Source organism: Phragmites australis, chromosome 24, assembly GCF_958298935.1.
Source record: "Phragmites australis chromosome 24, lpPhrAust1.1, whole genome shotgun sequence".
Classification (NCBI taxonomy): Eukaryota; Viridiplantae; Streptophyta; class Magnoliopsida; order Poales; family Poaceae; genus Phragmites; species Phragmites australis.
Genome location: NC_084944.1, coordinates 87,216 through 101,129, shown reverse-complemented (window position 1 = coordinate 101,129; position 13,914 = coordinate 87,216). Strand labels below are relative to the sequence as shown.

The following is a 13,914-nucleotide window of genomic DNA, read 5'->3' as shown; positions in this document are numbered from 1 at the left end:
ATCATACATCTATAACTAAGACTATGTGTTTATGTTGCTATATATGCTATTACCGGTATGGGCTAGGATGGGCGATATCGGGCCTTGAACGAGGCCTATTATCTAATTTAACTAATAATCAGACTTTTATTCCGAGTAGACCTAGTATATACTTAGGTTTTGCCTACTAGTGCCAGGTTAAGTGACCTAGTTTTTGTACCAGGCCTAGTAAACCTAGTTTTAGAATTTTGATATATGTTAGCCATCTCATAGGTATTTTCATGCAATGCCATGTACGAGGTTTGGTGATATGGACGAGAATACGAGATAGAGGGGGTGAGAGAAAGAAGTGGTTGTTTCGCGAAACAACGGTCTCATAAGCTAAAATTTAGAACTATAAGGCTACTCTCGTACTATTGTATGGGTTATCATTGTCATGCAACTCATAATACTCATTTGTTCCATGCACAGATTAATGTCTTGCGTATACTATGAGACAAATAAAAAGACAACCTATTATAGGGGTTGCATGTTAAGGGCCTGTTTGGCAGAGCTTCTCCTGATTCAAATTCTCTAAAAAATTGATTCTCTGAGGAAGTGATTCTGTGGCTGAAAGTGATTCTTAATGATTCTCTAGGATAAACTCTATGAATCAGGAGAATCAGCGTGGTCAGCTCCTCAGGAGAAGCTACTTTTTTCAGCTCCTCAGCTTCTAGTTCATTTCAGTGAATCAGGAGAAGTGATTCACTCAGGGAGCTAAAGCCAAATTCTGCCGTTTGGCAGAGCTCCTCCAGATTCAGCTCAGAAGCTGAATCTGGAGCTCTGCCAAACGGGGGCCCTAAATCGTCTCAAGATTATGTGTCAATGCATGAGACGGCCGGCACCAATATACTTGCCCTAAGCCAAGGATATGTGATCACAACATCAGTGTGGATGGCTACCTTGTGCAGAAACCTGCTAATATGAGAGCAAAACATCAACTATGGTAATGATGTAAATATGCATGTCACCTAATTGCCATAATGTCCCTGAGTAGCTTAATTTCTTTGATTAAAGTTCTAGAAACTCCTGTTCTTTTATATTGTTTTAATTATGGCAATTATGTAGCGGAAATGCTTGTTGTATTCATAATTACTACATTATTTAATTCTTTTAAATATGGTAGAAGCATGTCGCTTAATCATAAATTCCAACAGCTACTTCATATGAATACGGTGTCCTCTGGACTACAATGGTTCATCCTACTGTACTAGTTTATTTTGGAATACTCGTAAATATTGCTAAAATTATGTAGTGCGCATGGAGATTGAAATGATTTTGTTGATGTTGTTTGATGTGTGCTTATCTCCTTGGTGAGTCTGTTTTCCTCTCTTTAATGAATGGGCAGATGATATCTCCTGCCATCCGTTTTAAGGGGACAAAAAGGAATGATCTGTTGGGTTCGTGTGCGACTATGTGATTCAATGAGATGCAAACAGCGATGCTGCTGGGCATTGGTTCATACGTGCAGCGAAATTCATTCGGTGAGCTAGTTTCCGGACTTCCGGTAACAGCTGGGTTCATATGCTTCATTTTCAACGCACGTAGATTATTACTCACAAGAGAGAGAGAGAGAGAGAGAGAGAGAGAGAGAGAGAGAGAGAGAGAGAGAGAGAGAGAGAGAGAGAGAGAGAGAGAGAGAGAGAGAGAGAGAGAGAGAGAGATCAGGCGGCTGTTGGATTGGCATTTGTTTTGTGAAACCACCGATACATCACATTCTCAACCCAGCAGCAAGACAAGTTGAGCGATTCCAGTTGACTCGACTAAAGCAGCCGCAGCTTTGTTAGTTTGCAAGTTGTGGTTGGCATGCAAATGCATAGCGGTTGGCTCCGATTCATAAACTAATAATGGTGTTTATTACCAACATTTGCAGGCATTGATATTAGTCGATTAGTTTGAACGCTCAGCTCATGTGAGATCTTTCAGAAAACCAAGGTGCGAGCTAGTTGTTGTTGTTATCAAAGGGACAGGGTACTACTGTAATATAAGCAACAGCCACTGGACATGTGAGACAACGTGAGGTTCGGCGCTTGCCTGCCACTGCCAGTTTAAGCTCATCTGATCCAGCCAATTGGATTGGATGGTCTAATTATATTGTTTTTTTATGAGCTTTAATTTTGACAAGTAGTAGTGCAGTGCAGTCTTATATTATTAGTTATGCATCGAATGTGTTTCATGCACGATCTCATCTACATCTGGCAGTTAAGAAATGCCTTTTGTTTATCTCATCATGCAAGGAGATTGCCATATCCTCTTTTTTCTTCAGTTCTGGTGAGTTTTTCTTGAGTTGTAAGGGAACTAGGGAGGGTCTCTAAGCTCTGCTTGCATTGGATTGGATTGGATTGCGTTTGCTGGCTGCCTATTTCCCACCCTCGGCTCAACAACGAACCATGGGCAGCGGTAGGAGGAGCCGAGCGGGTGCGGTGGAGACAGGAGCCGCCCCCCTGCTTCCGGAGCCGCAGGTAATTGACGATCCAGTCAGTAGTTCCTCCATCTCCTCCTCCTCTGCTTCTTTCCTTCCTAGAACGATCCTGCTCTTTTCTCCTCTCCTTCTTCTCGATCGCAATCTGTTTGCAGACGATCCCCAGTGGAGTTCTTTCTTTTTCTTCGCTGGTTTCTGAATTAATTACCTTGCCGGGCCTTACATGCATATAGAATATATAATATGCTTGGTTGGAGTTGCATTTTACAGCTCTGTGCTAGCAGCTGTTCGTTGGTGATGTTGGGCTGGTGGTGGTTGGCAGATGAGAGAAAGAGACAGTATCATAGAGAGATGTTAGCTGTTGCAGCCACCGCTGACATCTCCAAGTTGGTCAGTTACCATCATCTTTTCTTTTCTTTTCTTCTACTCTTCTCTTCTCTTGTCTTGAGTCTAGCTCAAGGCAATGCAGAAGATAAGCGAGACGACGACGGCGCTTCATTTGTCCGGTCTCTAGTTTCCTTTGACTTTTTGGTTTCATATGGAGTGGACATTAAACCAAATCAGTTGAGGTTGGCCTGGCGCTGCCTGCCTGGGATATGGATCGAGATTCCCACTGATTCCACAGCTCTTTGACTGGTAGGAGTAGCTTGCTGTCTAATCTCAGTCCGTCTATTGGGCTGCCGATACAACCAAAAGCGTTCGATCCATGAGCTAGCTCATCCTCACATACATCTTCTTCTTCCTGTTCCGCCCCTGCAGAGCAGAGCAGAGCAGAGCAGCAGCATGTCTCCCCCTCCTGGCTCCAATGGTCATCATCAGCACATGGAATCCGGCGGCGATGCGTCCTGGAAGCGCTTCACCTGGAAAGCCCCCGCAATCGTCCTGGGTAATCGAAGGGTCTCTCTTTCTTTCTTTCTTTCTTTCTTTTTGATTCCGTGTATCCATGGCCATGGCCTCTCTCAATTCGATGATAGAGGCTGCCTTCGAATTTGGAGTTGATAACTAATTTGTCGTCCTGTGTCACACACACAGTCTTCGAATTGCTGGAGAGCATCGCCTTCTCCGGAGTGGCGCTGAACCTGGTGGTGTACCTGGGCACGGTGCTGCACGGGAGCACCGCCTTCAACGCCGCCCACGTCGACACCTGGAACGGCACCACCTTCATCGTCCCCGTCATCGGCGCCTTCCTCGCCGACAGTTACTGGGGCAAGTACAAGACCATCTTGGCGTCCATCGCCTTCTACCTCATCGTGAGTCCTAATCGATTCATCTGCCACAATGAATGAATGAATGAATGAACCAATGCAATAACACTATAACAGGGCCTGGTGCTCCTGACCGTGTCTGCGGCGATCCCATCGCTGAGGCCTGCGACGGCGTGCCAGATGGGGATGTCGTGCCCGCCGGCCACCAAGACCCAATTCTCCGTCTTCTTCGCGGCGCTGTACCTGACGTCCATCGGCACGGGAGGCGTCAAGTCCGCCTTGCTGCCCTTCGGAGCCGAGCAGTACGACGACGACGACACCGACCACCCGGAGCGGAAGCAGTCCTTCTTCAGCTGGTTCTTCGCCGCCATCAACCTGGGCATCTTCATCGCCGGCACGCTCATCTCCTGGCTGGAGCAGAACGTGGCCTGGGCTCTCGGCTTCGGGGTCGGCACCGGGTGCCTGCTCGTCGCCGCGGTGGCCTTCGTGGTGGGCACGCCCTGGTACAGGGTGCAGTTGCCGACAGGCAGCCCGCTGAAGGACATCCTCAGGGTGCTCGTCGCCTCCTTGAGGAAGCGCAATCTGAGGCTGCTACAGGACGACGGCGCTGCCGCTAGTGACAGTGTGGTGCTGCACGAATTGGATAAGTCTAGTAGTGGTGGACAGCAGCGGCTGGCGCGCACCAAGGGGCTGCGCTGCCTGGACAAGGCTGCCGTTGTCGTCGACGACGATGGTAGGCAAGAGGAGGAGGGCGCTTGGTCTCTGTGCACGGTGACCGAGGTTGAGGGCGTGAAGATCTTGGTTCGGATGCTGCCCATCTGGGCGACGTGCGTGCTGTACGCGGCGTCGCTGGGGCAGATGACCACCACCTTCATCCAGCAGGGGATGGCCATGGACACCAGGCTCGGGGGCAGATTCAAGGTGCCCGTGGCGTCTCTGGTGTCTGTGGAGGTGGTTTTCATGCTGCTGTGGGTGCTGCTGCACGACGCCGCCATCATCCCGGTGGCGAGGCGGGTGACGGGCCGGCCTGGCGGGCTGACGCAGCTGCAGCGCATGGGCGTGGGGCGGTTCCTGGTGGTGCTGGCCCTGGCGACCGCGGCGCTGGTGGAGAGGAGGCGGCTCCGTGCCATCCACCAGGGGAGCGGTGACGGTGAGACGCTGAGCATCGTGTGGCAGGTGCCGCAGTTCGTGCTGGTGGCCGGGTCGGACGTGTTCTGCGGGATCGCGCAGCTGGAGTTCTTCTACGGGGAGGCCCCCGCGGCGATGCGCAGCATCTGCTCGGCCTTCTCGTTCCTGGCGCTGTCGCTGGGGTTCTACGTGAACTCGCTGGTGGTGACGCTGGTGGCGGCCGTGACGGGGAGGCCCGGGTGGCTTGCGCCGGACCTCAACGAGGGGCACCTGGACTACTACTTCTGGCTGTGGACGGTCATCAGCGTCGTCAGCCTGCTCCTGTACATGGTGCTCGCCGCCCGGTACACGCCCAAGCAGGTCGCCGCCGTCGACTCGCATCCGACTCCTCCTGCCTCCAGCTCGGATGAATGAATCGACTCACAAGGCTTACAACCGGAGAGAGACAGAATCGGATCGATAGGCAGCGAGTGAGTTGTTATGTTTCCCCATTAACAATTCCGGTCACGTTGTACTCTGTTCCTAGTATTATTGTTAGTTTCAATCATCAATCACGCCAGACCAGCAAATCCAACCTTCCTTAACAACCTCGAGCGAGTAGTTGAGCCGCATCCAGTGGACGGGCGTATTAGAGCTTCTTAACACCTAACTAGCTAAGTGTAAGTATGTGAGTTGAATATATATATATATATATATATATATATATATATATATATATATATATTAGACACGACAACATCGATCACAAACTCAAAGTATAGATATATGGATGCGTCATGGGAGCGTCGCCGAACGAATACATCAAAAGCGATGTCATAGCTTGATTTTATATAGGATTTGAAAAAAATGAGGAGATTATCCGCTAATTTCTCTTCTAATTTTTTTATTTATTTTTATTAGTAAAATGTGTCATATATCTATAGTCGGTAGCAAGCCGGGGCGGATGTAGGATGAGGGTGGATAAGTAAAAGTGAATAAATTATTTAAATTTTAGGAATTTTTATTAGATAAGATAATAGTATGGGAAGAAGAAATGACGTGAGAACCAACTCGTGTTTTATATAGTAACTAGTAAAGTGCCCGTGCCTTGCAACGGTATCTAAATCTCACAATATTTTTTACACACACGTGGCTAAGCTTATGGGCTGTCAGCTCAGGTCGTCGCCCACTCTTCGCGTGCTGTCGCTTCGGCCACTTGTGACAGGCCGACCAACTCGTCGCACATTTGTTAAGGTTGGATTGCACTCTTCCTCTCAGTCATTACCATATTCCTTCAGTGCAATTGTTCCATTTGTCATGCCACTTCTTCCTCTCTCTTCCCTTTTTCTCCTCTTTTCAACAAGTCCAAATTTCGATACCGATAGAGAGGAAGGGCACCCGTGAGCTTGCCGACAGCGGCGGGTTGCCCACCCTATGAACTGGGCTGCTTGCGCCATGACCTAGGGATCACCCGCAAGAGACCAAGTTGTCAGATCCAGTCGTCCCCGAGCGCAGTAGCACCAGATCTAACGTCTCGTCGTACATCTCCACTTCCTTTTCTTCGGTCTCAGATTCCCATGATTTGGCTTAAAGTCCATCTGTCCATATGCTCAAATTCTCACATGCAGCAAACACGCGAACCAAAACTAACAAATCATTAGCAAATCATAGCGATTGAGCGATATGGATAGATTGGATTAGTACGGCACCCCGTAGCAAACAACTTCGCCGGCCTGCTTTTCATGATTGACAGCTAGGTGGAGCTTGAGCTCTTGTGTCTGGTGCGCTTGGTGGTGCTCGAGCAGGCCAACTAGGACACCAGGTGTGGGTTGGGGGTTTCAAGGGAGGCAACACGGTTGAGGGGAGAGGTTGCCCATAGGGCATGCGTGGGTGGGAAAGGAGGACAAGGGTGGCCGAGGTGGGTAGGGAAGGATGACTAATAGATAATGCGGTCTGGTTTTCTTCAGTTTTTTAGTTTTGTGCGATTTGTTTTCGGTTTTTTTGGTTGTTTATTAGATAGGTGGGAGGGAGGGTGTAACACACGAACTAACTCCTACTTTATATAGTAGAGATTAGTCACACTTCTACGTTACTTGTCTTTTTTTGAGATGAGACATTAATGATCTTGATCGTGTAAACTGGGAAGTATTAAAACTTGGCACTTCATTCACTTCATTTTTTTCTCAAATAATCAAGTAGATATGGATCATTGTTCCAAGGGCTCTTTGCCTTGTGATGTCTACCTTGTACAATTGCTTCTTATGAGGTGAGCTTGATGGTTATCAAGTTTGGTGTAAGACCCCCCCCCCCCATTTAGTCTGTGCCTCCAGTATCAGTTCCTGAATTACGTAGCTGATACGCACAGTATAATAGTCGTAGTATCAAAGTAAAACTTCATACAACATAGAAAGATTCAGAATTCAAAGGTTACAACTCGTATTGTATATTACAACCTTGGCCTAGCGGCCATCAAAATCCAAAGCGGAACAAAAGCCCAAGCCACAAGCAGCGATGATGCGAACACAACTTTAGAGACTACTCTTCATCCCCATCTTCACCTCCGACGAAGTCGGCATCGGCTTCTTCATATGAATGACAGCAAGAGTGAGTACGAAAGGTACTCAGCAAGCCCTATACTGCTTCAAAGTGTTGATAGATGCATAAAAAGGTATTTCAAGGGCAAGGCTTTATGGTTTTAGATTTAGCGTAAAGTCGTTTTATGCAGGTGGTTCGTGGTATCATCAGCTAATGACTTTAAAACAGTTCAAGTAGTTCATAAACCAGTAGCAAGCTATATCTGGGGTTTCTCGGTCCTGGGAGGAGCTACACCTCACTCTACAGTCCCTTTTATCACATCTAGTGTATCTCTAGTACCACACGGCTTCTGACGGATCAAGCCAGTAACCACATCACACAGACATCTAGTCCACACACTCACTCATCAAGATACATGCACCCTGAGTCTAGTCAAATGGGGTCACGCTTTGCATGTCCATGACCATGGACACGACTATTCGAATAGTTTTACACTCTGCAGAGGTTGTATAACTTTACCCATGCGATGCTCAGCCTCCATCTATTGCAGGCGGATGAGCAAATCATACCGAGACTCTCCAAATAACTTTCCTGGTTGGCTTTTCTACGAGACAAGCCAAGTACCGGAGCTGCATGTTCCGAATGCCAGCATCCCTTTTTAAGTCTAAGTTGGTCCCTGAAACCTCCAAACAGCGGGACAGATGGACCCTTGGCTGCTCGTTGCTCTCAACCTCCTGGTATGATGCCCAACCCAGTTCGGTGTAAGGAAAAGTCAAGTCCTGCCCATACATGACGTATGGTTGCACGAGGTGACTAGGCATGTCGAGGCAATTGACTCAGTCCTTAAACGACCGGGGCAAGCATCTCCCGTTGGCAATGAGTATCACCTCAAGCCCCCAACGTATGTGATAGCCTCCAACTTTCAGAGGACTTCCCCACTCACCCTCGCTAAATCAGTTTTCACACACCTTTATACACCACCCACCCTATCCCACGCCACATCAAGGATTTTACAACCATCAAGGATTCATGGTATATGAGTTAACATTGATAACAATAAATCATTATCTCCGAAGAGATGCATAAAAGCGACGTCTCCGAGGAGTCGTATTCAATCCTAAACATGCTAGATATCATGGCATCTTCCGATGTTAATATAGATAATGACAGGTAATTCTAGGGTGATATGTATTCTGGATGATAATATTCAAGAAATGGCATGTGTTTGATAGAATTAACTATTGTAAGTAGCTTGTAAAAGGCACAATACATAGCACATGCGATAATAAGTCCGGTTTTAGTTGATCATGTATATTATTTGAAAACCATAGGTTCAGTATGATCAAGGAAATACGACTTGCCTTCTCTGGAGTTTTCTTCAAAGTCTTGATTGTAATTGGGGTCCTCCTCGCTCTTGATGCTTCCTGCAATTGCGACTACGATCAATAACGGCTACACTAGAGAAGAATAAATTAACACCAAATGGAAATCCAAATAAGTTCTAGTGTACATCATAAGGTGACAGATGAGTAGATCTTGATTTTAGTTGAATTTCAGCGAAAGAATCGCTGAAAACGGAGCCAGAACGGAGAAGTTATGACTCCCGAAAGATTAAACCAAAATTAAACCAGAAAATTACCAAAAGATACTATTCATGGTGGGACCCACGGCTCAGGGGCGACTACATTCTATCCACGCAGTGCAAAAAGGGAAGGGAGACTCACCGAGTGGGTGAACGGTGACTGGAGGGGGCGGTGGCCGATGATTTGGCGAAGAGACGACGATGGAATGGCTCGACTCCGTGCGCGGGCGGCTCTCATCAGGCTTCTGGCAGACGGGTGGTAGCACAGGGATGATGATGTCTCCCCGGTGCTCCTTGGTAGCATGTCGATGGCGTGTCAGTGACGGCGACGTCGCAACGACGACAATGGCGACGGCGGCGGCGCTGTGGCTTGGCGAAAGGGAGAAAGAGGGGGGGGGAGAGAGAGATTAGGGCTATATTTATAGAGGGGAGAGGGATGGAGAGAGACGGTTGTCACATCCCAAGTTCCATAATCGTGTGAATGACCTTAATCATGCATCATTAGCGTCATAATTGGATAAGAGAAAGAAATTTGGGAGAGGAAAGAATAGAATTCGCAGTTAAAGTGAACTCCTGTCTCTAGCACGTGGGCCCCACTTCGTTCTGAGTCTCTGAATTGAGGATTGCTCTCCTAATCCCTATAGTGATGATGCTCTTTATGATTATTAGGGACATACGGCTAGACCGCTCTCATTTCTTTTTAGCTGCCTCATAGATCCTCTTTTTCTCAGCGAGGTCCGGGGCATTGGCAGCGGGCTCAACAGGAGTTGTCTATCGTAAAGTATAATCGAGACTGATCACTCAAAGGACAATTAAAATATGTTCTTCCTAAGAGGGAAATTTAGTCCTGATGAGCTGTTAAATTCCCTTAAGTAATCGGTGAAAGTTGAAAGGTTCATTGTTGTTATTTAAATGATAAAAATATTATTAACAATTATATAAGCATAACAAATAAATAAAGTATGGTGTTTTTAGTGTCGGGAGAGTCTCGCCTCACGGTAGATCGTGGGTGACCGACTCCCCCTTTTGTTTTTATTTGGTGCTAGCGACTTGGGAGCGAAACCAAATTAGTATCAATCAAGGGCTCGTAGGTAGTTGGGTCTGAGTTAGATTAGTTGGAGCGTGATGGTGCCGAGATGAACCAAGAGGGCGGACGGTCCAGATTACATCCAGTGGACCAGACTACCTCTCCTCTCCTCGGCTGGGCAGCGCTCCAAGAACCTAGCCCTCTTCCATCCGAGGTGCCCAGATCCGCCTGGATTGAGAGGCAGGAGATGGGGCAGGCCTTCCGCAAGCTCTTCGACGCCTTCTTCGGCAACAAGGAGATGCGGGTATATACGCTCTGCCTCCTCTCCCCTCCCCGATCCAGTCACAAGGGTGGTGGCGCGTCATGTCGTAATCCCACCTCTATGTATCGTAGCATTGATTTTAGTACTGGATTAGTAGTGAATGATGTGTTCCCCCATTAATCCGCGCAATCTGTCGGGCTACCAACCACTAACATTAACATCCAAGGAGAGTGAAACGACACTGAGGAACCATAGTTAATCCCACATGTATGATGTATGCGAGTGTCTTAGAGATCTCATTCTTGTACGGAATTACTATATCGGTAGTGGATGATTTGTACCGGCAACAATCTGTGTCGGGCTAGCAGTCACTACCATCCAGGGAGAAGGAGAGGGAAATGATGAGTGACGAGCCACGGTGTGCTCTCAAATCAAATCGTACCAGGACCAACTGATATACCGATGGATTCTTACTTCACTTATTATGTGTTTTCAACCATGTGTCATGTTTACATGTTTATTCCCCTCTCTTGTATCTCGTGAGATGGATATCAGTGACCTTATTTAACTGAATACGCTTCTGATGAAATGGCCTCTCCGTTGTTGACAGGTGGTGATGCTTGGGTTGGATGCAGCTGGTAAAACAACCATACTCTATAAGCTGCACATTGGCGAAGTTCTCTCCACCGTCCCTACCATAGGTACAATTTTACCACATGTCTGCTTACGCATTTCGTTTCTTCTGCTTCCAACCATCGCTGACCATTATTTCGTCCAACTCAGCACCTACCATACAAATTCATTCATATTTCTAGTGATGCCATGCCCTATGTCGTGTTACAGGTTTCAATGTCGAGAAGGTTCAGTACAAGAATGTAGTGTTCACTGTGTGGGATGTTGGTGGCCAAGAGAAACTGAGGCCCTTGTGGAGGCACTACTTCAACAACACCGATGCTCTGGTCACTTATTCTCATTTCTGTTTCTCAACTGTAGCAGCATAAAAATCTATTCAAAGTAGCAATCCAACATGGAAATACTTGTGATGTATTGTTTCTTCCAATTAGTTGTGCCCTCTCTGATTTAGTATTTACAGCCCAGAATGCAACTGCTGTACCACCCCCAAGTCACAAGCATAGGTCAACTAACTTCTTGATGGTTGCTTAACTTGATCCCGTTTTACTTGGGCATCTTTTATTCCTCTTGATTACTTAGCGCAAACAGAAGCCAGAAAGAGTAAAAATTGTTGTAGGAAACATGCGCTGTGTCCATGACTCACGTGCGCATCTGTTGATACTCTAGCCCAAGGCCTTCATGAATTATGCTATAGCTCAACTTTGATTTGTTTCTTTGGCATTGCTTTGTAGTAAACACTGCTTTCTTGAAATGTAAGATTTTTTCCCATTCTTTGCTTCACTTTGCAGATTTACGTGGTTGATTCATTGGATAGAGATAGGATCGGAAGAGCTAGAGCAGAGTTTCAGGTTTATATCTTTAATTATTGGGCACCTCTGCGCAGTGAGATTCTTTGTGCTGCCTGTTCTAACTTGTTGAAATCTGATATCTCTTTCAGGCTATAATCAATGACCCTTTTATGCTTAACAGTGTCATATTGGTGTTTGCTAACAAGCAAGACATGGTATGTTCAGCCATGTTATCTGTGGAACATTTATTTTGTATTGTTACTTTTTTTATGACAGAACATCTGTGGTCTATGCACTGCAAGATTATGCAGTTCTGGCTTCTGATTTAGTCTGTCCGAGCTTGGTTCTTTTCTGTATAATATAAAGTGTTTGTCCATGTGACACTCGCAACATCTCATTTTTTGCTGAAGTCTGTGGCCATGTCTATGTCTGTACTGGAAATAGCTGCTCCATGTGTAGCTGTTGCCAGCAGTTTTTTGGTTTCATTTTGAACAGAAGATGTCAATGTAAGTCCTTTATGGTGTGATAATATTTGCTGTTTTTTTTTTTTTTGCAGAGGGGAGCAATGACTCCAATGGAAGTGTGCGAGGGTCTTGGACTGTATGACCTGACTAACCGCATCTGGCACATCCAGGGCACATGTGCTCTGAAAGGTGATGGCCTGTATGAAGGGTTGGACTGGTTAGCGACTAGTCTGGACGAAATGCGAGCTGCTGGACGGATAACCTCAACATCGTCATCATCCTGAGCCTGAGCTTTAACAGGAGGAACAGACCATTTGATCCTCGTGATAGGCTGATTGAAGGATGATCTGTGGATGTTTTCTCTTCTTTTTTGTGTTGCCCCTATTGTTGTTGGCTTCCTGCTGTGATGGTGGGTGGCAAAGCTTGGTTCACAAAGTGGTGGTAGTATTTGGTGATGAGGTGCGTTTATGAAGAGAATCTGAGCTTATTATGAATACGTGTCTGTTAGAGTCGAAAGTGCATCATCATGATGGTCCATCGTGTGTGGGAGTGATTGTAAATACATCCACTGATGACATGACGCACCTGTGGCTCGATTAGTTTGAATCTGAAGAAATGGAATGGAATCCCCATTTGCCGCCTGACGGCCATGGATGGATCGTTTTGGTTACTGATGATCTGGATGAAACAGGCAGCTGAGTTACCAATTATTTTGGTTGCTGAGCAGTATAGAGTAGCAACATAGTGTAATAAATAATGCAGGCAGGAGTAATCGCACTAGTAGTTGAGTAGGAACACGTAATGCAATGCGTGCGTAATTTTGTGTTAGAGGGTGCTCGCTTCCTTCCATTGTATCTGATGACTTATCTGAGTGACCAGGGTGAGAGTGCATTTTCAGTTCAGTCGATTAAGTGAGTTTTGGGTCGACCTAATGACCATTGAGAAGCAGAACTCATATATCTACGGGACCGGAGCATCTGACCTCATCTGCTCTGCTCTGCTCTGCTCGAGTGGAGCGGAAAGAGGCAGAGGATAAGGCGGCCTTGCCTCCCCCAGTCGCCCTGCCCTCGCGTAGAGAGCAAAGGATAAGAGACTAGCTCGCGATGAGGCCCGCCGTCGGATTCCATCTCGTGCTCCCCGCGGCGCACCGGCCGCCTCCTGCTCCTAGTACTCGCAGCAGCATCGGAAGGTTACGAGCAGCCGCAGGAGGGGGAGGAGGAGGAGGAGGAGGAGGCGTCCTGCTGGGCCGCCCCCTGGAGGAGGTGTACAAGGTGCGCGTGGAGCGCGGCGCGGCGGCGCGGGAGAGGGTGGAGGCGCTGCGGGTGATGGAGACGTGGTCGTCGTGGCGCACGGGCGGGCGGTGCCGGATGCCGTGGGACTGGCAGGTGGACCAGCTGGTGTACATCGTGTCCGGGGAGGTCAAGGTGCTCCCCGCCGGCGCGGCCAACGGCGACCACTACATGCACTTGGTGGCGGGGGACCTGGTGCGGTACCCGCGGTGGTTCGAGGCCGACCTCCACTTCGAGGGGCCCTACGAGGAGCGCTACCGATTCCTGGCATACGGAGACGACAACTAGAAGAAGAAGCAGCAGCTCAACTAGCCATCAGCAGCAAGCTAGCTAGGAATTTATCTCCCATCGCCATCCTCCTGTCTTGTTTATTTGAGCTTCAATAGTGTAGGATTCGATTCATACTTGTTACCTATCTTATCTACTGCCTGCTTGATTTAGGGAATGATTTTTCTTCCCCTTCTTTTCGATGGTTTTGATTCCTCACTACTAGCTTTTATCTCCATGTTGTTGCTGCATGGTTCCATCCAATCAAAAGAAAACGAAGCAAGCACTACTGCTGATTGCCTTCTCAACCAACCA

General features: G+C 47.4%; 3 protein-coding genes across 7 annotated transcripts; all 3 read left to right on the top strand.

The window, feature by feature from the left end:
- Positions 1-2,026: 2,026 nt before the first annotated feature.
- LOC133907955 (protein NRT1/ PTR FAMILY 8.3-like) lies at positions 2,027-5,324 on the top strand. 5 transcript variants are annotated; one of them, XM_062350090.1, is made up of 4 exons: positions 2,027-2,480; positions 3,200-3,326; positions 3,473-3,690; positions 3,763-5,324. In XM_062350090.1, the coding sequence occupies exons 1-4, from the start codon at positions 2,409-2,411 to the stop codon at positions 5,185-5,187; spliced, it is 1,842 nt and encodes a 613-aa protein (XP_062206074.1). In that variant the 5' UTR covers positions 2,027-2,408; the 3' UTR covers positions 5,188-5,324. The 5 variants fall into 5 exon arrangements, with proteins under 5 accessions (XP_062206074.1, XP_062206076.1, XP_062206075.1 ...); XM_062350092.1 differs by having other exon boundaries at positions 2,377-2,480; positions 2,725-3,326; XM_062350091.1 differs by having other exon boundaries at positions 2,434-2,480; positions 2,711-3,326.
- Positions 5,325-9,972: 4,648 nt separating this feature from the next.
- On the top strand, positions 9,973-12,713 carry LOC133907113 (ADP-ribosylation factor-like). Its single transcript, XM_062349140.1, has 6 exons — positions 9,973-10,200; positions 10,769-10,859; positions 11,002-11,117; positions 11,580-11,639; positions 11,729-11,794; positions 12,136-12,713. The coding sequence occupies exons 1-6, from the start codon at positions 10,006-10,008 to the stop codon at positions 12,325-12,327; spliced, it is 720 nt and encodes a 239-aa protein (XP_062205124.1). The 5' UTR covers positions 9,973-10,005; the 3' UTR covers positions 12,328-12,713.
- A 319-nt stretch (positions 12,714-13,032) lies between these two features.
- Positions 13,033-13,802, top strand: LOC133907114 (uncharacterized). The gene has a single exon (XM_062349141.1). The coding sequence runs from the start codon at positions 13,147-13,149 to the stop codon at positions 13,618-13,620; it is 474 nt and encodes a 157-aa protein (XP_062205125.1). The 5' UTR covers positions 13,033-13,146; the 3' UTR covers positions 13,621-13,802.
- The last annotated feature ends 112 nt before the right edge of the window (positions 13,803-13,914 follow it).

What these genes read in the sequence shown, in the direction of transcription:
- LOC133907955 (XM_062350090.1), top strand. Translation starts at nt 2,409, where the DNA reads ATGGGCAGCGGTAGGAGGAGCCGAGCGGGTGCGGTGGAGACAGGAGCC. An exon ending in CCCTGCTTCCGGAGCCGCAG is followed by an intron (nt 2,481 to 3,199) that starts GTAATTGACGAT and finishes CCGCCCCTGCAG; the next exon opens with AGCAGAGCAGAGCAGAGCAG. An exon ending in CCATCGCCTTCTACCTCATC is followed by an intron (nt 3,691 to 3,762) that starts GTGAGTCCTAAT and finishes ACACTATAACAG; the next exon opens with GGCCTGGTGCTCCTGACCGT.
- LOC133907113 (XM_062349140.1), top strand. Translation starts at nt 10,006, where the DNA reads ATGAACCAAGAGGGCGGACGGTCCAGATTACATCCAGTGGACCAGACT. An exon ending in TCGGCAACAAGGAGATGCGG is followed by an intron (nt 10,201 to 10,768) that starts GTATATACGCTC and finishes CGTTGTTGACAG; the next exon opens with GTGGTGATGCTTGGGTTGGA. An exon ending in TTGCTAACAAGCAAGACATG is followed by an intron (nt 11,795 to 12,135) that starts GTATGTTCAGCC and finishes TTTTTTTTGCAG; the next exon opens with AGGGGAGCAATGACTCCAAT.
- LOC133907114 (XM_062349141.1), top strand. Translation starts at nt 13,147, where the DNA reads ATGAGGCCCGCCGTCGGATTCCATCTCGTGCTCCCCGCGGCGCACCGG.